General features: G+C 40.3%; 1 protein-coding gene across 3 annotated transcripts in view; it reads left to right on the top strand.

The window, feature by feature from the left end:
* The window catches only part of CADM2 (cell adhesion molecule 2), a 1,249,250-nt gene that overhangs the window by 874,535 nt on the left and 354,135 nt on the right, over positions 1-20,580 (top strand). For 2 of the 3 annotated variants that reach the window (XM_069944427.1, XM_069944425.1), the window contains exon 2: positions 12,942-12,968. The exons of the other annotated variant lie outside the window; for it this stretch is intronic. In XM_069944427.1, coding sequence (XP_069800528.1) covers positions 12,942-12,968 — 27 coding nt within the window. The remainder of the gene's footprint in view (positions 1-12,941; positions 12,969-20,580) is intronic. 3 annotated transcript variants of the gene reach the window in all.

The following is a 20,580-nucleotide window of genomic DNA, read 5'->3' as shown; positions in this document are numbered from 1 at the left end:
TTATGACTTTCAGAATTATTTGGGCCACAAGGTCCCAGTTCAAATTTTAGTCTCTTTGGTTATTAATGTCATTAATTTACGACAGTTGTGTGTTTTCCCTATTAGTAATGATGAAATGATTAAGTTATCAAATGCATGTACTACCGGTTGCTGTTAGGCCTTTGGGGTTTATTTAATTTATATTTTTACCTGCCGATCGTTCTTACAGTGAGATAATTTTGACATTTATTATGTATTACCCTACTGAATTAGACCTCTGGCATATGTCAAATCTGTGCGCAAAGATCCTGTACAGTGACATACAGAATCCCTATGGCTCCATATTATGGAGCCACAGAGACTCCATGTGCTAAATTACGATGCCTTCCAGCAGGGAAGGAAAAAATGTCTGCATAATACAAATAGTGATAAAACATGCCATATAAAACCATTAGGAAAGAAAAAAAAAATCTGTGTATCTTATCTGTGTGTTATATAAAATCAGAGGAGAATGGAAGATAGAGCATAAGTCGATTGATTTCTATGGGCACCATAAATCCGAACAACCCTTATTTGTAATATTATTATGCACGGCCTGATGGTGATGGAGCTACAATGTTATGTATCCATTAAATGTGGTGTGGAATCAATAATTTACTTATTACTAAGCCTGTATTGGTTATTGGAGTGTTAATTGGTAATCATATATTGTTAGACGTTACCGGCAATTCATAATTAATTAGATCCAATGATTTCGCTTTTCTATACTTTATTGAATTTTAATATTTTATGGCATTTTATTTATTGCTGTTAGATGATTTGCCTTTATGAAATATGCACATACTTAAGTACGTATGAGCTCTAAAGAAATGGAACACTCATTGTGTTTACTCCTTTCCTAACTTTTATACTTTTATACTTATAACTGTTTGAAATGCTCCATTTAAGGCTATGTTCACACAATGTCAAAAATAGAGAAAAGGCATCGGCTTTTGCAAATTTAAAAATCGTCCATTATTGCCATGATTTAACAGCAATAGGAAGATGGACGTCCAATGCGCACAATTAATTGAATTTAGGACGTTATCGCCGCGGACATCAAAATAACGATCATGTCGTTTGATGTTTTTTTATTATTTGTTCACACAGTTTTTATTTTGACACAGTTCTTTCTCCGTTTTTACTATTAAATTAACCCCTTAACGACATCGGGCGTAAACTTACGCCCTCGCGCCCTGGTACTTGGCGCATCAGGGCGTAAATTTACGCCCGATGTTTCCCCGATCGCTGCGTGTTCACACACAGCGGTCGGGGAAGATGGCCTGCTATAAATCATAGCAGGCCATCATAGCTTCACGGCACGGGGGGTGGTTAACACCCCCCGTGCTTACGATCGCCGCTATAGGCTGATCAATTCAGATCAGCCAATAGCGGCGATCGGAACCTTTCCGGGTCATCGGCGACCCGATGACCCGGAAAAAAATGGCGGTCGGTGCTGTCCGAGGACGGCACCGACCGCCATTACTGTAAAAAGTAATGGTGATCGCCGTGCCACCGGCCCGATCGCCGTGAACGGCCGGCCGGTACCGGCCGGCCATTCACGGCGATCGGGCCGGTGGCACGGCGATCAGAGTCCCACAATATAGTAAATACCTGCCCTGGACCCCTCAGCTAGGCAGCCGAGGGGTCCAGAGCAGGTATTTGTACATTACTCACCTGTCCCGGGCTCCTGATCGGCGTCTTCCGGGTTCGCGGCATCCTCGTCTTCGTTCGGGTCTTCGGCTTCTTCCGTGACGTCACGTTCGGCTTCTCTCGGCTATTTTCGGCTCCAGCGTCGGCTCTTTCCGTATTTTGCGCTCTGCTGCCCTCTAGCGGCTGATATGTGTAATACACTTATCAGCAGCTACAGGGATGTTCAGAATTTTTTTTTTTTTTTTTTTTAATTTTTTTTTTTCTATTTTCCGCACCCTATCGCCGCTGAGTGTTGATCAGCATCGCACGAAAGTGCGCTGCTAATCAGCAACTCCTCCTTTTTGGCGTAGGGTGTTTTTTTTCTATATTCTACTGCCACGGTCTGCTTATAAGTGCCGCACATAAGTGCGGCATTTATCAGCAACTCCTTTGTTGGCGTAGGTTTTTTTTTTATACTTACTGTAAAAAAACACGTAAAAAACACTACATTACACCACACTACATTGAATAAAGTTTGACACTACACCACTACATACCCCATATACCAATCCCTGTATAAAGATGGCCCCCAGGGTGTTTTCGGCGTCAGAGGGATACGTTATTATTACCTCCGACACCGAAACAGCCAGTGAGGATGAATGGGGGGTCCTTCGTTCCTCCATTCATCCTCATCATCCTCATCCTCCAGTGACGTGTCTGGGGGTAGTGTAGCGTACGCTGCCCCCCAGACACATCTTTTCCGCCAGTATGGAGTGAAATTCTACAAACTCTGTGAGCGTACCTTAGGGTACACTTACAGATTTCGGGTACGTGCACACTGCGGAATGGCGAAGGATAACCCTTCGTGCATTCCACAGCTGGCACCCGCCGGCGGACTGATGCAGGCATGTGTCTCCACCCGTGTCATAGACTCCATTCTATGCACGGCCGGAATCCGTCGTCCATCCAAAGAATGAACACGTTGGACGGAGAGCGGAATCCGCCCGTGCATAGAATGGAGTCTATGACACGTGTGGAGACGCGCGCCTGCATCAGTCCGCCGGTGGGTGCCAGCTGCGGAATGCACAAAGGGTTATCTGTCGCGATTCCGCAGTGTGCACGTACCCTTAGAGTGTATGTAGGAAGGGACACCCGAATCCAGCCCCCAGATGCCCCCCCATCCTCGGAGTTAGTGGGAAGATCGTCCGGGAACTGATCTTCCCACTGCTGGATAAAGGTCACCATCTGTACGGGGATAACTTTTATACCAGCACCCCCCTCCTCTGGTCTCTCGCTGCCCTGTAGCTTGCGGCACGATCCGAACATATCAGAAGCAGTAATAAAGCCCTAATATTTAGCAGCCATGGAGCGGACCCAGCGCTTCTGGATATGAAGGACCCCGTATCGCACCAGGGCAACATTTTCCAGGTGACGTCCCCCACACTGGAGAAAGGGAGACCCCAGAAGAAGTGCAGAGTGTGGTGTAACAGGGGGATCAGGAAGGACACCATTTACCAGTGTGACACCTGTCCTGATCACCCCGGACTCTGCATACTGGATCGCTCCAAGGCGCACCACACGTCATTGGGGTTCTACATTATCTAAATTCTGTCCCTTATTCCTATTTCAGGGGTCACGTTGATCCAGGGATTATTCTGATCGCCATTATGGAGTCGGGAAGGAATTTTTCCCCTGTGATGAGGCTACTGTCGTCTGCCTTACGAGGGTTTTTTTTTGCCTTCCTCTGGATCAACACAGGTTGAATTTGATGGACACCTGTCATTTTCAACCTTATAAACTAATAATTGGCCTAATACCCCCAAAATAAATTAGAATTGTCCCTTTTCCCCAGCTAAATAGGTATGGCCGCCATTCCCATTAGAGGATGCCATGATGCAATTACAAAGCCTCTGTGCGGCCAGGACAGTAGAAACCCCCCACAAGTGACCCCATTCTGGAAACTACACCCCATAAGGAATCTAAGAAGGGGGGCAGCGGGGATATGGCCCCCTGGTGACGGCCACATTTGGGACGTGAAAATGAAAAAAATTGTATTTTTTATTTTCTCGGCACATTTTCTACGTAAGTGCCCGTCACCAGTGGGGTCCATATGCTCACTGCACCCCTTGTTGGATTCCTTATGGGGTGTAGTTTCCAGAATGGGGTCACTTGTCGGGGGTTTCTACTGTCCTGGCAGCACAGGAGCTTTGTAATTGCGACATGGCCTCCATCCTCCATTCCAGCCTCTAAATGGCGCTCTGTCCCTTTGGTGACTTGCCCTGTGCCCATATGGCACATTATGTCCACATGTGGGGTATTTTCGTACTCAGGGGAAATTACCCTACACGTTTTGTGTTCATTTTCTTTTTTAACCCCTTGTGGAAATGGAAAAAAATCAAGGCTAGACCAACATTTAGTGTAATTTTTGTAAAATTTTTACTCTAAATCATTAATCTTGTCATGTTTTTTCATTTTCACAAGGGGTTAAAAGATAAAAAAAACATTTAATGTGTAGAGCAATTTCCCCTGAGTTTGGAAATACCCCACATGTGGACATAAAGCGCCATGCGGGTGCAGGGTAAGCCTCCGAAGGGAAGAAGCGCCATTTGGTTTTTGAAGGCTGGATTTGGATGGAATGGATTTCGAGGGGCCATGTTGCATTCAAAAGGCCCCTGTGTTGCCAAGACAGTTGAAACCCCCCACAAGTGACCCCATTATGGAAACTACACCCCTCAGGGAATGTAACAAGGGGTGTAGTGAGCATATTGACCCCACTGGTGACGGGCACAAATGTGGAACAATGTGGCGTGAAAATGAAATATTACATTTTTTACACTATAATGTTGGTTTAGCCTTGAATTTATCATTTTCACAAGGGGTTAAAAGAGAAAAAAACACACAATATGTGTAGATAAATTTCCCCCGAGTCCGTAAATACCCCACATGTGGACATAAAGCGCCATGTGGGCGCAGGGCAAGCCTCCGAAGGGAAGGAGCGCCATTTGGATTTTGGAGGTTGGATTTGGCTAGAATGGATGATGAACGCCATGTCGCATTTACAGAGCCCTCGTGCTGCCAAAACACTGGAAACCCCCCACAAGTGACCCCATTCTGGAAACTGCACCCCTCAAGGAATCTAACAAGGGGTGCAGTGAGGATATGGACCCCTTGATGACGGGCACATTTGTGCCATGAAAGTGAAAAAATGAAATTTTTCCCTTTCACGTCACATTGTTCCACATTTGTGCCCGTCACCAGTGGGGTCCATATGCTCACTGCACCCCTTGTTAGATTCCTTGAGGGGTGTAGTTTCCAGAATGGAATCACTTGTGGGGGGTTTCCAGTGTTTTGGCAGCACGAGGGCTCTGTAAATGCGACATGGCCCTTGAAATCCTTTTCAGTGAAATTCAGCTTCCAAAAGCCAATTGGCGCTCCTTCCCTTTGGAGGCTCGTCCTGCGCCCCCTTGGCACTCTATCGCCACATGTGGGGTATTTCTGTACTCGGGAGAAACTGCGCTACACATTTTTTGTCTTTTTTTGCCTCTTATCCCTTTAAGAAAATGAAAAATTGAAGGCTAGAACAACGTTTTAGTGTAAAAAATAAATTTTTCTTTTTTCACGCCATATTGTTCGGAAAATCTGTGAAGCACCTGTGGGGTCCAGATGCTCACCGCACCCCTTGTTACATTCCTTGAGGGGTGTAGTTTTCTAAATGGTGTCCCTTTAGGGGTGTTTTTTAGGTTTTGACACCCCAGAGCCTCTGCCAACCTGAAGTGGTACAGTCAAAAATGACCAAATATAACGGAGGTGTTGAAATTCACTAGGCGCTCCCTTATATCTGAGGCTTGTGGTTGCGTCAAATAGCGCAATAGGGCCACATATGGGGTATTTCTATAAACTGCAGAAACGGGGCAATAATTATTGGGGTGCATTTCTCTGGTAATAGGTTTATAATTATGAAAAATATTGGATTACAATAAAATCTCTGCACAGAAAATTAAAATTTTCAAATTCCTTACACACTTGGCTTTTATTTCTGTGACTCCCCTAAAGGGTTTAAACACTTTCTGGATGTGCTTTTGCAGAGTTTGGGGGGTGCAGTTTCTGAAATGGGGTGCTTTGTGGGGCTTTCTAACATACAGGCCCCTCAAATACACTTTCAGGCTGGGTTCACACTATGTATATTTGAGGCTGTATTTGGTCCTCATGTCAGGTCCTCATAGCAACCAAAACCAGGAGTGGATTGAAAACACAGAAAGGATCTGTTCACACAATGTTGAAATTGAGTGGATGGCCGCCATATAACAGTAAATAACGGCCATTATTTCAATACCACAGCCGTTGTTTTAAAATAACAGCAAATATTTGCCATTAAATGATGGCCATCCACTCAATTACAACATTATGTGAACAGAGCCTTTCTGTGTTTTCAATCCACTCCTGGTTTTGGTTGCTATACAGCCTCACAAATACAGCCTCAAATATACATAGTGTGAACCCAGCCTAAACCTGAACAGGTCCCTAAAAATATCTGATTTTGAAATTTTACTGAAAATTTGGAAATTTGCTGCTAATGTTTTAAGCTTCCTATCGTCTAAAAAAAATGAAAGATAGTTTAATAAATGCCGCCAACATAAAGTAGACATGTTGCTAATGCTATTTAATATATAATTTATGTGGTATAACCACTTTCTGTATACGCAAAGAAGTTTCAAAGTTGGAAAAATGCATTTTTTCACATTTTTTCACCTTATTTGGGTTTTTTTCATAAAGATTTGTTATGAGTATCGACTCCAATTTACCAGAAATGTAAAGTACAATATGTCACGAGAAAACAATCTCAGAATCAGCCGGATAGGTAAAAGCATCCCGAAGTTATTAATGACTAAAGTGACACTGGTCATATTCATAAAATTTGTCTCTGTCATTAAGGTCATTTCAGGCTCTGTCCTTAAGGGGTTAAATGGACTTTTCAATTAAACGGCCCCCAAAGGGCAATTAGTAACCCCAAACTAGAATAATGTAAAAACAGCCATCATTGCACTAAGGGGAGGCCAGACAGCTTAATAACGTCTGTTATTTTAGACTCAAAATGATGGACGTCATTTTAAATGGAGAAGAGAGACTATAGGCTGTAGTTTTCAACAGTCTGTAATCTACTTATACATTTTCTATTGTCTTTAGATGGTTCTACTGGGGATTTTAAGGGGTTAAAAAAAAAAAAAAAGGGTTTGATGGTTAATCCGCAATCTTTTTTGGCAAGGTGCCTACACCCAAACCCTCCATTGGCTAGCTATTCTGCAAGGCTGATGTAAATAGGCCAGAAACCGCTCCATTCTCTGCGTAGTGGCTGTAAATGCTCAGAGCCACATCATCCAGGTAAGGCCATTATGCGGTGAACAGAATCTAAAGGTTCTGGCCCATTCACAGTGCAGCCATATCAGACCTTCAGAATAAGTGACTGCTGGTTACGCCACTCAACTGCTTAGCCGTTGATGAACTAAGTATTGTCCATCAATCATTTTTTGGATGTAAAACCCCTTAAAGGAAATTTTAGTCTTGATGCAGTTCACAAATGAAATTCTTCTACTGCTATCTATGAATTATAGTACATATATAAATACATTGTTTATGATGGCCTCAAGGGCAAAGCTTTATATTGTGACAAACAATCTCAATTTAGACAATTACCAATATCTCAGTGTAGCTGAGTTGAAAGAAATAATTTATAGGGCATTTATAGAGTTTCAAAACCATAGCAATATAATGTAATGCTGTATGTTAAAATAACAGCTAGAATCTGCCAGCTGATCTATCTATCTATCTATCTATCTATCTATCTATCTATCTATCTGCGGCTCAAGGAAGAAAAAGAGTGCTGCACCTCACACCTATGGCTGATACTAGTGCCCCTAGGCTAAATAAAAAACACATCAGAATTTTGTGTATGAATTGATCAAGCCATACTGCCCCATGTACCTCGTGCCGGTATCTGATACACATGGGTCCCTACACTAAGTCCACACCGTGCCAGTCAGTGGCCACCAACCCCGCAGGCACGCACAGTCAGGGAACGGGGGCCATGGGACGGCCCTGCGACCCCCATGCCACAGGACCAGACCCAAAAACACCACACCAGAACCCGGCCAGCACCGCCGGCGGAGAAGGTCGCCCCCAAACAGCACAAGTCTGGATGAGGTATTGCACTCACCATAGCTGCTGCAGACAGAATGGGAAAAAACAGGAGGGATTAAAACCATGTGCACTCAGGTGTCTCCTGCTAATTGCGGTCATGTGGGTCTCACCAGGAGGAGTGCAAAAACACGGAGAAAAGAGAGAAACAAAATGCGGCTCAAGGAAGAAAAAGAGTGCTGCACCTCACACCTATGGCTGATAATAGTGCCCCTAGGCTAAATAAAAAACACATCAGAATTTTGTGTATGAATTGATCAAGCCATACTGCCCCATGAACCTCATGCCGGTATCTGATACACATGGGAAATCCCTCCTGTTTTTTCCCATTCTGTCTGCAGCAGCTATGGTGAGTGCAATACCTCATCCAGACTTGTGCTGTTTGGGGGCGACCTTCTCCGCCGGCGGTGCTGGCCGGGTTCTGGTGTGGTGTTTTTGGGTCTGGTCCTGTGGCATGGGGGTCGCAGGGCCGTCCCATGGCCCCCGTTCCCTGACTGTGCGTGCCTGCGGGGTTGGTGGCCACTGACTGGCACGGTGTGGACCCATGTGTATCAGATACCGGCACGAGGTACATGGGGCAGTATGGCTTGATCAATTCATACACAAAATTCTGATGTGTTTTTTATTTAGCCTAGGGGCACTAGTATCAGCCATAGGTGTGAGGTGCAGCACTCTTTTTCTTCCCTGAACCGCTATCTATCTATCTATCTATGCAAAGAAGGGGGTCTGTGGAGCCTCAGTTGTGAGTCCCAAAACACGGGAATAGCCAAATAATAGCCAGGAAGCCTGTTGCCAAGGGGTGCATCCTAGTGGGGAAAGCACTAAACCAACCTAATGCGTAGCCCCTCAGATATGTATATATATATATATATATATATATATATATATATACATACAGTGTATATATGTGTATATATATATATATATATATATATATATATATAATGAACTATATATAATAAATAAATTACACCCACCCGCAGTGTGTACAACACATTATACAAGTTTTTTTTTTTTTTGCAGCATTTCATATTAAAATAACTCAGGTGCCAAATAAAACAGTGGTAAAACAGTGAAATAGATGTAGTTGGTTTTGATGCAAATTTAAGGTTAGAGGTGCAAAGTATCCAATAACTACTTTGGATTTGTTAAATTCTTACACAAAACGATAACTTTTGTCCACTCAAGTTTAAATATATTCATTTGATATATTTTGGGCAAGGATTATTAACCCCTTCAAGATTAAGCCTATTTGCACCTTAATGACCAGGCTCATTTTTCAAAATCTGACCTGTCTCACTTTATGCGCCTATAGCTCAGTGATGCTTTAACGTATGCTAGCGATTCTGAGATTGTTTTTTCATAACATATGGCACTTTATATTAGTGGAAAAATTTGGTCACTACTTTGTGTGTTTTTTTGTAAAAAACATCAAAATATCATGAAAAATTAAACTTTGAAATTCTCTGCTTCTAAAAAAAGGAAGTCATAGCACATAAAAAAGTTACTAAGTTACATTACCAATATGTCCTCTTTATTCTGGCTTCATTTCACAAACGTATGGGGCTTAGAAATTTATCAGCAAATTACCACATTTTCGTGAAAGTTTTCAAAACTGATTTTTTTTAGGGACCAGTTCTTTTTTCAAGTTGATTTAGGAGGTTTGTATACTGGAAACCCCTATAAGTTACCCCATTTTGGAAACTACACACCTTAAAAAATTAATCTAGGGGTATAATTAGCATTTTAACCCTACAGGGGCTGGAGGAAAGTGTTCACTATTAGGCTGTAAAAAAATTGAAAAATTTAAATTTTCCAATAATATATATGTTTAGATTAAAGTTTCTCATTTTCAAAAGGCACATGAGAGAAAAAGCACCCCAAAATTTGTAATGCAGGTTCTCTTGAGTACAACGGTACCCCATATGTGGGCATAAACCACTGTATGAGCACACAGCAGGGCTCAGAAGGAAGGGAGCGCCAATTAGCTTTTCCATTGCAGATTTTGCTGAAGAAGTTTCCGAGCGCCAGGTGCGTTTGCAGAGCCCCTGTAGTGTCAGCAGACAGAAAAAAAACCTTAAGTCACACCATTTTGGAAAGTACACTCATCCAAGAATTCATCTTGGGGTAGGATAAGCATTTTGACCCCACAGGTGTTAGAGGAAAGTATTCAAAATTAGACAGTAAAAATGAAAAACTTGAATTTTTCCAATAATATGTTCCTTTAGTTTGAAATGTCTCAATTTCACGAGGAACAGGAGAGAAAATTCACCTCAAAATCTGTAACGCAGTTTCTTCTGAGTAGAACGGTATCCCATATGTGGGTATAAACCACTGTATGGGCACACAGCGGGGCTCAGAAGGGAAGGAGCGCCAATCAGCATTTTTCCGAAGAAGTCTCTGAGCGCCAGGTGCGTTTGTAGTGCCCCTGTAGTGTCAGCAGAATAGAATCCCCCTAAAAGTCATCCCATTTTGGAAAGTGCACCCCTTAAAGAATTCATCTTGGGGTTGGATGAGCAGTTTGACCCCACAGGTATTAGACAATCTGGGGTGGTTATGGACAATCTGGGGTGGTTATGGACAATCTGGGGTGGTTACGGACAATCTGGGGTGGTTACGGATAAACTGAAGTCCTTATAGGTAATCTGAGGTGGGTACCTGTAATCTAGCGTGGTTACGGGCAATCTGGAGGGGGTCATTGGCAATTTGGGGTGATTAGAGGCAAGGTGCGGTTGTCAGTGGCAAGGTACGGTTGTCAGTGGCAAGGTGTGGTGGTCAGAGGAGACGTGCGGTGGTCACTTGGAGGGGGACTTGGGGGGGACGGACACTTCACTTTTTATCCCCTTTCCCAATCATTTATGGTGACAGGGGATAAAAAGTGCCGGCGGCACATGGCACAAGCGATCAGCGGTATATAGTATATACCGCTGATCGCTTGTACCGGGACCCCACAGGGGGGTCCCCGATCACTGCCCCATGCTCTCCGCTATGTCCAGGGGCAAAGAGCATGGGGCTTTCATTCATTTTTACTACGAGATCACTGTGAACAGATATACTCTGTTCACAGTGATGGTGGCGACCATCTTGGATCTGATGGCTAGCTGCGGGGAGGGGGGTACTTACTGGGGCACTAGGGGAGCTTATCTGGGGTCTGATTTTACTTATTTCATCTCCCCCCACTGTGGATTCATGGTGGGGCGATATGAAAAGCACCGAAGGCACCGGCCCATTAGTGACCGCTGTATCGGCGGTCACTAAGGGGTTAATAAGGGTCGGCTGCAGGATCACAGCTGACTCTCATTACTTCCGGGGCTGCAGTCAGATGAGAGCGGGATCGCTATCCCTGCAGCGATCCCGCTCTCATCATAAAGCCCCCTGAAGTCAGGAACGTATATATACATTCTTACTGCACGGGGTATGTGCAATAGGAACGTATATATACAGATTGCTGACGTGAAGGGGTTAATGACCAGGCATATTGTCATAGAAGGAATGTGAATTTCTGAGAGATGGTTGTAACTTTTTGCAATTTTAGTTATTAATGCCCACATCAAAGGGCAAGTGTCATCAAAAAATGTTGTTCAAAGGAAAAATGTCTCTGAGACAATGCTAATCTAATTTATCACCATCATGTTATAGAACAGGAAAAGCTGAGCAGATTGATATATAGCTTTTCTGGAAAAGATTCAATATAACTTGTAAGTCGTTGATTCCGGCACATACTGTGTTAAGGAGTCCAGTGGATGGTGTCACTTAATGGACTGGTCTCCTTATCATAAAAATATTTAATATTTGGAATTTCAATCAATAAATTACAAGTTATACAGAATAATTTCATATATATTTATATAGATATAGAAATATGTCACACTTCTTAGCTCTTTCTGCTCTATAACATGATGGCGATAGGTAGCATTTTTATGGTGACGGGTTCCTTTTAAATCAAATGATGCAGGACACGACAAAGAGCATGCCTAGAAAATGTTCCCATACAAGTCAATGTATCAGTTCCAGACGTGACTATAGGATTGTCAATCTATTCCACCCAATTTACCACACCTTCCTGACTAAAATAAAGACCAACATACAAAGAAATGGATTAAATTGTCCATAACAGCCATTATGGGCAGGGGCTCATTTGCTGGATCGATCATGGCATTGCTGCGCCCCACTCAAACTTTCTAATGTGACTGGGGAGGTTATAGTGAGGGCAGGACACAGTGATACTGAACTGAATCAGTTCTGCATCTTGTGTTTAGGACTTAGATGATTTACAGCTTCAGGGACTTCAGCTGGTTTTACTATACCAGGCCTTAGCCCAATCCAAGTTCATAAGTGGGTTACCCTTAAGTGCTAGCCCAAATTCTTAAATAATTACCTAGGGCATCATCACCTATTGACCTGCTATACCCAACCCTCAACCATTCTAACCCTATCTCCCAGACCAAAGTTATCCCCATAATATGAGCCAGTTAGAAAAGAGAGGGTGATTGGGCGATAAATATACCCTTGCCTTGAAAATAAAATGGTTCCAAATCCTCCTTGGCAGTCCTTTATAAGATACTTTACACCTAATAAGCACAACCATTGTCATCTACCAATTCTTTTGCACTCTCTCCAAACCCATTCATGCCGGCCTGTACTACATCCTAGTTTGGCGTCACTATTGTTGCCTAAGAGTGTGGCTGCTGTAAAGCATATCTCTTCTCATAATCATGTATAGAAATTGAAATAACTCAATCTAGAGTTGAATAGAATAGAAATGTTGAATCAGTATCTGGATTTACTTAAAAAATAAATAAATGAGTGAGGTTTGTTGTATATGTAAAACATGTATATGTAGAACTTTACTCAGCTCCCTTTGCCCTATAGTCTTGCTAACATGACAAAGAAGAAAGAACAGATGAAAGAGAGTAACATATCACCACTGGATCAGGCTAGACTGTGCACAGGGTCTGTGATAAGTATTCTCGAAAAGAAATTCTCCCTGCCATACAACTTCCCATCTACAAACTCGTAAAACATTGTATCCTCCCTTTGCCCCAAATCTAATCTGCTTTTATTTATTCTCTTCCTCTTATGCAATCATTTGTTTCCAGTGACTGCTGTGAAGAATAAAAGCAAAGGTGAGTTTCGTCTTAGCCTAGAATGAGTGTCATAATAGTGCACATCTCATATAGTTACATAGTAGTTAAGAAGATGACGACAAGTGCATGATGTAAATGTGCTTCTAGAAGAGATTTCAACCTTTGTGGTTCTGTTCGGTCACTACTGGATCTGGGTATATGTAACTTTTGATTCACAATAAACCTCTTATTTCCAACCCACTTTATACAGATCACCATGGAGTCCCCATGATCTTTAAGCCCCTAACTTGCTCAAGTCTGTGGTCATTTATTTCAAATAATCAAATTTATAATTCATTTAAATACAAATTATGTTTGAATTTAAGGAGTTCTGTGTAGCAATTGAATCGGTTAGACAAATCCTTTTAGTTGACATCCTATGTTAACGGTCAGGATAAGAGATATCTCTAAACTTGGATGTTTAGCCCCTTAAATACAATGGCCAATAGTAAACACTGCAACTAAACAGAGGAGGGAGTGCTCATAAATAGCTATAGTGCTAATGGCCTAACAAAAGCCCCCAGGGCTGCCATCACCCTAGGTGGCATGTCAGTTTTATAATGAAAGTCAATAATGCAATGGAAAACAGCTTTTTATTGAATAAAATAAGTAAAACTCATGCTCTATACAATACATTTAAATTTTTTATGTAAATCAAAAATAGCAATCGGCTATTAAACTACTAAAAAAAATTGCTCATGGATGGCAAAGAGTCTTTTTGACAAATAATTGTCTTTACAGGGTGCTCACTGTTATAGAAAACCAAGTGGCCTCATAATCCAACAAAAACAGGTAATGGAAAAGAGGGCACTCACCATTTAAATCATATCTTTATCACCAATACTTTAAAACTTCCGCGCAGGGAGGGCTTACAGCATTTAAGGACGCCAGGTTCAGCTGTTTTGCGCATCATTTGCACTTCTACTGACCATTAGAAGCGTGATCGATGCAATTCTCAGCTAGGCGTTCTTACATGCTGTAAGCCCTCACTGCATGGAAGTTTTAAAGTATTGGTAATAAAGATATGATTTTAATGGTGAGTGCCCTCTTTTCCATAACCTCTCTTTGTTGGATTTTCACATTTTAATTTTCAATTATACCTTGTGTTTAATGCTACAAACATAAATTATATCTTACTATCATATGTTTAACCACAAAAAGGCTGAAATCCCTGAAAATATTGACCAGACTTATACTGTATAGTGTTTACACCAAAAACTTGGTATGCCTTAATGCAGTTATGCCTTCAGCTGTATATTTGCATGCAGGAATTAGCATGATAATGATGCATGTGTAGCCGTTCATGCTACTTTTGAACATCATACATCAAAGTACAATGTAGTGTATTAAGCATGGAATGATCTGTAATATGTGATGCATGGTGCCTGGCAGTGGTACTGCTGCTTAATAGAGATGAGCGAACTGGGTTCAAGTCGATCCGAACCCGAACGTTCGGTATTTGATTAGCTGGGGCTGCTGAACTTGGATAAAGCTGTAAGGTTGTCTGGAAAACATGGATACAGCCAATGACTATATCCATGATTTCCACATAGCCTTAGGGCTTTATCCAACTTCAGCAGCCACCACTAATCAAATGCCGGACGTTCGGGTTCGGATTGACTCGAGCATGCTCAAGGTTCGCTCATCTCTACTGCTGAACTATGTTATGCCAGATAAACTTTGAAACCATATACATATTTCTGATCTACTATCTGTACAGAGGAGGTAAATTAAATTACAGAAGGAAGAAGCAAAATAAATAAATAAAATGGATCATGTGATTGGTTTTAAAAGTGTTGAGCGGACTTGCAGAACTGTTTGGCTTTGTCAACGTTTTCCAAACCAGAGCACTCGGCCTTTGACCCACAGTGTCTGAGAAAGTTGGATGTCACACTAGCGGAGTTTTATCGAAGGTCGATATAGCCATAGGTCCGAGCGTCACAACTTTACAAGTTATTTAGTTTGGTAGAATCCAAACTTTTTCCTATTGATTTCAGTTTCTCTTTTTTTCCTGCTTCTTTACACTCTGGAGGTAAAAGGTGCTGCTGTATGCATTACCCCTCATTAGTTATCTCTGGGCCAATTCTTATACCTGGCTTTGTCACAGGGTGTACTGCACAGGAGTCAATACCTTTGACGGGGGGTCCCTGCTTCTATACATACTGTATGTAGACAATCACAGAGCAATCTGCAATAAGTGCTCCCTTGTTATCTGGTATAAGAACGATGATTAAGATATGGATTTCTTAATATATAGGTTGTAAATAAGTTAGATGGTTGTAGCGCACTTTAATGTGTAAACCAGTTTAACGGAATAGACATGATATCAAATGATAGTAAAGGAAGTAAACTATAATTTAAAAGAGAAGAAACAATAAAAAAAAACTATAATTTAGAGAAACATTTTAAGATCAAAAGGTATATTCCACAGTTTCAGAAAAATTGCAAGTAAACGTTTAAGTGAAAGTTTAACTTAAAAAAAATCTTTAGATAAAATACCATATAAATGCCAAACTTTACTTATTTTACTTCATAAAGAGAATATTTCCAAGTTGCTGTCTGATCAGATGACTTAGAAGTTGAGAATTTGGCATTTTTCTTGCTTTCCCTGATAACAGGAAGTAATATAGTTTGCATCATCATTAAACAGCATTCCATATAACACCAACATCAGCAGCAGGCAGACAAGCTCTAGAGACTGGCAATCAAACAGAAGTTCACATTATTTTTTCTCTCTTTCCTTAAAAAAAAAAAAAAAACTTTTTTATCTTTTCAAAAAAGAAAATTTCTTTTTAAAAAGATACGTCAAAGGGTTCAACATGGTGCCCTGCAACGAGGATCTCTTTTGGGATTGCATTATATTGTTAAATATGATAAAATATATGGAAATGTAGGTATAGGTACATATGTTTTTTTTTTTTTTTATTAAAGACATGACACAGGTACAGTACTATATCTGAATTACAATATAAATTATGGCATGTAGGCACTTAACTAGTATACCAAAGAATAACTTGACTAAAACTAAATAACATATTTTGAAAAAATTACAATAATGTTGATGTGCACAGTTATAGCTGATACTTTTTTCACCCAGGGTAATGTTTAATTTATTGCACTGATATATCTAAGTATCCAAGTAATATGGCTTGGTAGATGTGTATTCCACTCAGGTAAAATAAATGTTGAATCATCCCCTCTCCTGGAGACTATAGGTCCTATTAGGCCAAATTTTTTTGTTGTCTCCAATTACTGGTTGCAAACAAACACTTTTGGGAAGGACCTGAAATAATTTACCATAATACTCTGAATGATAGTCGTAAGTTACGATCTTATTACGAACATTTGTATAGTCTAGTATACAAACTAATGATACGAAGAAAAACCTGGAGGGTTAATCTGAGGTCAAGTTGCTGTTGACCTCACTGTGATAAACCCTCTCGGCATCACAGATTGCAAATACAGCCGGCGGGGGACGTTAATTAGATGTGCTTACATGAGCCATCTTGTAAGGGAGGGGAGGAGAGGGAGAAAGGGAACAGTTCACACACAGTTTTTTGTGTCTTCAGCACAAAGCCGGAGACTAAGTACTGGGGGAAGGAGACTTAGAAGATAATAACAAGTATAGAACAAATTGGTTGTCCCCAGGAGGGGGGATGATTCAACATGTATTTTAGCTTAGAGTAATATCCCTTCAAGGAGAATTTTAATAATCACTTTAATGATGCCTGAATGACATTGGAGCAGCCCCTTATTGCTTCTTTCTGCCCCATATTTGATTAGTAGACAGATAATGACATATCTATTAATTAAGGCTGGTGGGGGCGAAGAAGTCACTGAAGTCCCCCTCTCATGATTAATTGTTGAGAATGGTAAAATGTTTTTTGCATTTGAGAATACCAACCAATGAAAAGATAAGAAAGATGATGAGGAACTAATTAATCAGCATATTAAACACAGAAAAATAACTAGAAAAAGATACAGGAAAAGGTCAAAGTTAAAATGCAGGCGGATAAAATTTTTGGATTGATAAAATGTCCATTTCAGGAGCTATTTACAATGATATATCAACCATATTTGCTGGAAGATTGTTACAAGCATCAGCTACAGTACTATTTCAATTAAATAAGCTGACATTGCTTCTGAACCGGTCTGTAACATGTTAAAGTGTGATGCAATGCGTGGACCTCTGCTTTAACTGCAATCTTTTCTCCTCAATTCTTAAAAGTGGCAAGGGTCCCAGTGGTTGGAGTCCCGTCCACTGGTTTTGATTGAACTTGCCAATAGTTTAAGTTCGGCGATGTTTGTTAGAACCCGAACGCTCGTCATTTCGCTTCCGCCATCTGACGAAGTTATGTGAAGCTCCGGAGCTGCCAGGAAAATATAGATACAATTTATGGCTGTATTCGTGTTTTCCAGGAGTCCTTAGGGTGGCATCCAAAATGGTGAGCATCCGTGTTTGGATAAACATCGTCTAACCTGAACTTTCAGCAAGTTCTTTCTAAACTAGCCTCCACCATTCTCCTAGGTATTCCCTATCCTACTGTCAGGGAATTACATTTAATAATAGGGCTACCCTTTTAATAACACTGTTTTTTTTTAATTATTCATTCTTCTATGTTTTGTAATTTATATAAATCTAAATATATACAAAAGACTCCAGCTCAGTAGATTATCTATCTGACACCAGGTTGAAAGATTTATCAGGTTCTCCCATGTTCTTCATACATATCATTCATAAATAAAATAACTTAATCCAATGACCTGTCCATAAATACAATAACAAGTCACACTTTTTGATAGATCAATACTTCACTTGGATCTTATTACTGGTAAATACTTAAAGGTAACTTAATTGGTCCTCATGACAGACCTTGACTTTATTAGGACACTTGCAGTAAAGGTTTAGAAGTTTCAATGCACAAAGGGACATAAACTACAATAGGATAATATAAATCAAATCCCCCTACAGTATTATTTTATCAGAGGCTAATTGGATTCCTGCAACCCTCAAGAAACACTTACAGATGACAAAGCTTTCAATATTCTTCTGACAGAAAACAAATTTATTTCTTTGTACCCAATGGTATGAGCAGCTCCTAAGGCCAGAACACACACTGTGCTATAGGATTTTCTCATATGTGACTTCCACCTGTGCTAATTCAGTATTAGCTACTGTAACGCCATGGGAGAATCTTTAGAATATTTATTACAATGTTATTTAAAGGGAGTCAGTAGGAATTTGTCAAGCAATAAAACGCACTTGTAGATATAATATTAATATAATATTCCATGCTAGTTTTGGGTTTCAAAGTACTGATCTCAGGTCATTTTTTATGATGATGTGATACACATAGGGAAGGTTTATCAAGCAGTCTTACAGTATATATATATATATATATATATATATATATATATATATATATATATACAATTATCCAATTAGAGCTCAGCTTTGAAAAGCCAAGCTACGATTGGTTACTGTGGGAAACAAACAACACTCTAGCTGTAAGACTGTGTGATACATCTTCCCTACAGTCTTTATCTACATCTACTTTATCTAATATCCCATAATGGAAGACCATTTACACTATATATGCAAAATAGCCCTCCTTACTACCACCTATTGGAGGTAGTATCCCTTCAAAACAAAGTATGACCTTTTACACGACTTGGGTTATTTGCCAAACCCAAAACTTATTAGAAAGTATTTCCAGTTTTTTTCCCCTTATTAGTGCAGAACTATGTAGGTAAGAGGCTTTTGACACCTCTGTGAGGTGATAATGTGTCGCCTTGAGACTACCAAACTGCTGTTAGAAGTAGTGATGAGCGTAAATGTTCGTATGTTCGTATGAACATGACCCTAATTGTTTGTCTTCGCCAATCACAATTTGTTAGATGATCAGAATGGTTATAACAATCATTTTCATACATATCTGAACTTACAAATGTACGCAACTGCATAATTTATGCTTTGCACCTGATGATCTGTACGCATGTGCATACGCATGTTTGCTTCTACTGTAAGTTCTTTATTTGTTCGTGAATGTTCAGTGACCACGAACCAATATTTTTTTTTTTTATGTTCGGGATCCAAACCGAACATTGGGATGTTCGCTCATCACTAGTAAGAAGTCATACAATGCCCCATGGCAAAGTATCCAAATTAGCTCTCCTTCAGCAGGGATAGAGCTTGCTCCTTATATCACCTTCATCCCTAAATCTTATCCTAGATTCTCTATACATGGGTAAAATTGACACTTTGTAACAATCTGTCACTTTCTTCTTAACATACAGTTAGGCCTTATTCACACGTTCAGTAATATTTTCTAGTCCTGAAAAAACCCGCTAAAAATTACGGATTGGACATCCGTAGTACATCCGTATTGCATTTGTATTTCCGTAAATCCACTTTTACTACTGACTGCTTTATACAAGTTAATAAAGTTGAGTAGGTTAAAAAAAAAAAAAAAGCACCAGTTTGCCCAACCCCTAAAATAAGTCACATGATTGCTTGTCAGCCTGTGGTTGCTTAGAAACAGAACCTTGTGACCTATGAGTCATCCGTATTTTTTTACTGGAATACAGAAATACAGATGCCCAACATGTTGCAATCCGTAAACAATCCGTAAACAATTTATTTCAATGAGAGGATCCGTAAAAAAATCTGGGTCTGCACTAGGACATGTCCTGTTTTTTCGGCATTGATTTTGTTCCGTTTCATCTACAGTGTGAAAAGCCAATTAGACAGCAATGTGAACTAACTTGGATACGGAAATACAGATCTGTAAATTACGGGACGTGTGAATAAGTCCTTACTTGCTTGAACACACATACAAAAGAAGTCCAACCATGCTTGAACAACTGAGTAAACACATTGGGGCTTTGTTCACACAATGATCATTCTACGGCCTTTTTCTTTGGACAGTCATCACTTTGACAGCAACAGACTGTTATTCAAAAAGACAGTGTGTAAACATAGCCTTCGCCTTATACGTGGTAGAATTGTATTCCCTCAGGTGACACAAGGGCACTATAGTGACTAATGATGAGCAAACATTTCGATGTTCGGTTTAGATCCTGAACACAAACATATACAAACAAGAATGTGATTGGTTCGTGTTCTCGAACAAATAACGAACGTACAGTAGAACCATAGGTTTCGACCTACGCACATGCAAACATATTATCAGGTGTAAAGCGTAAATTACACAGTTTGCAAGTTAGAATATGTTTGTAAATGATCATTATAGCCATTTCAGACATCAAACAAATTGTTCATGATCGGCAAACACAAACAGCGTCATGTTTGTACGAACATACGAACATTTACGAACATGTTTGCTCATCACTAATAGTGACCAATGAAAAACTCGGAAACAACTGTATGACCACCTCTTTTCTCTACATATGCTTTAGAATAACCACATTAGTTAAATTAATAATGTTAATATGTCATCAATGTTATAAATATGATCATTATTAATGGCCAAAAAAAAAACTTTTAAAAAGACATCAATTAAACATAGCCTGTGTCTATGTTCATACATTGCCAGAATGACAGCCGTTTTTATTGAATGGACATCATTTCACAGCAAATAACGACTGTCAT

Source organism: Dendropsophus ebraccatus, chromosome 11 (genome assembly GCF_027789765.1).
Source record: "Dendropsophus ebraccatus isolate aDenEbr1 chromosome 11, aDenEbr1.pat, whole genome shotgun sequence".
Lineage (NCBI taxonomy): Eukaryota > Metazoa > Chordata > Amphibia > Anura > Hylidae > Dendropsophus > Dendropsophus ebraccatus.
This window is presented reverse-complemented; position numbering and strand designations above follow the sequence as displayed.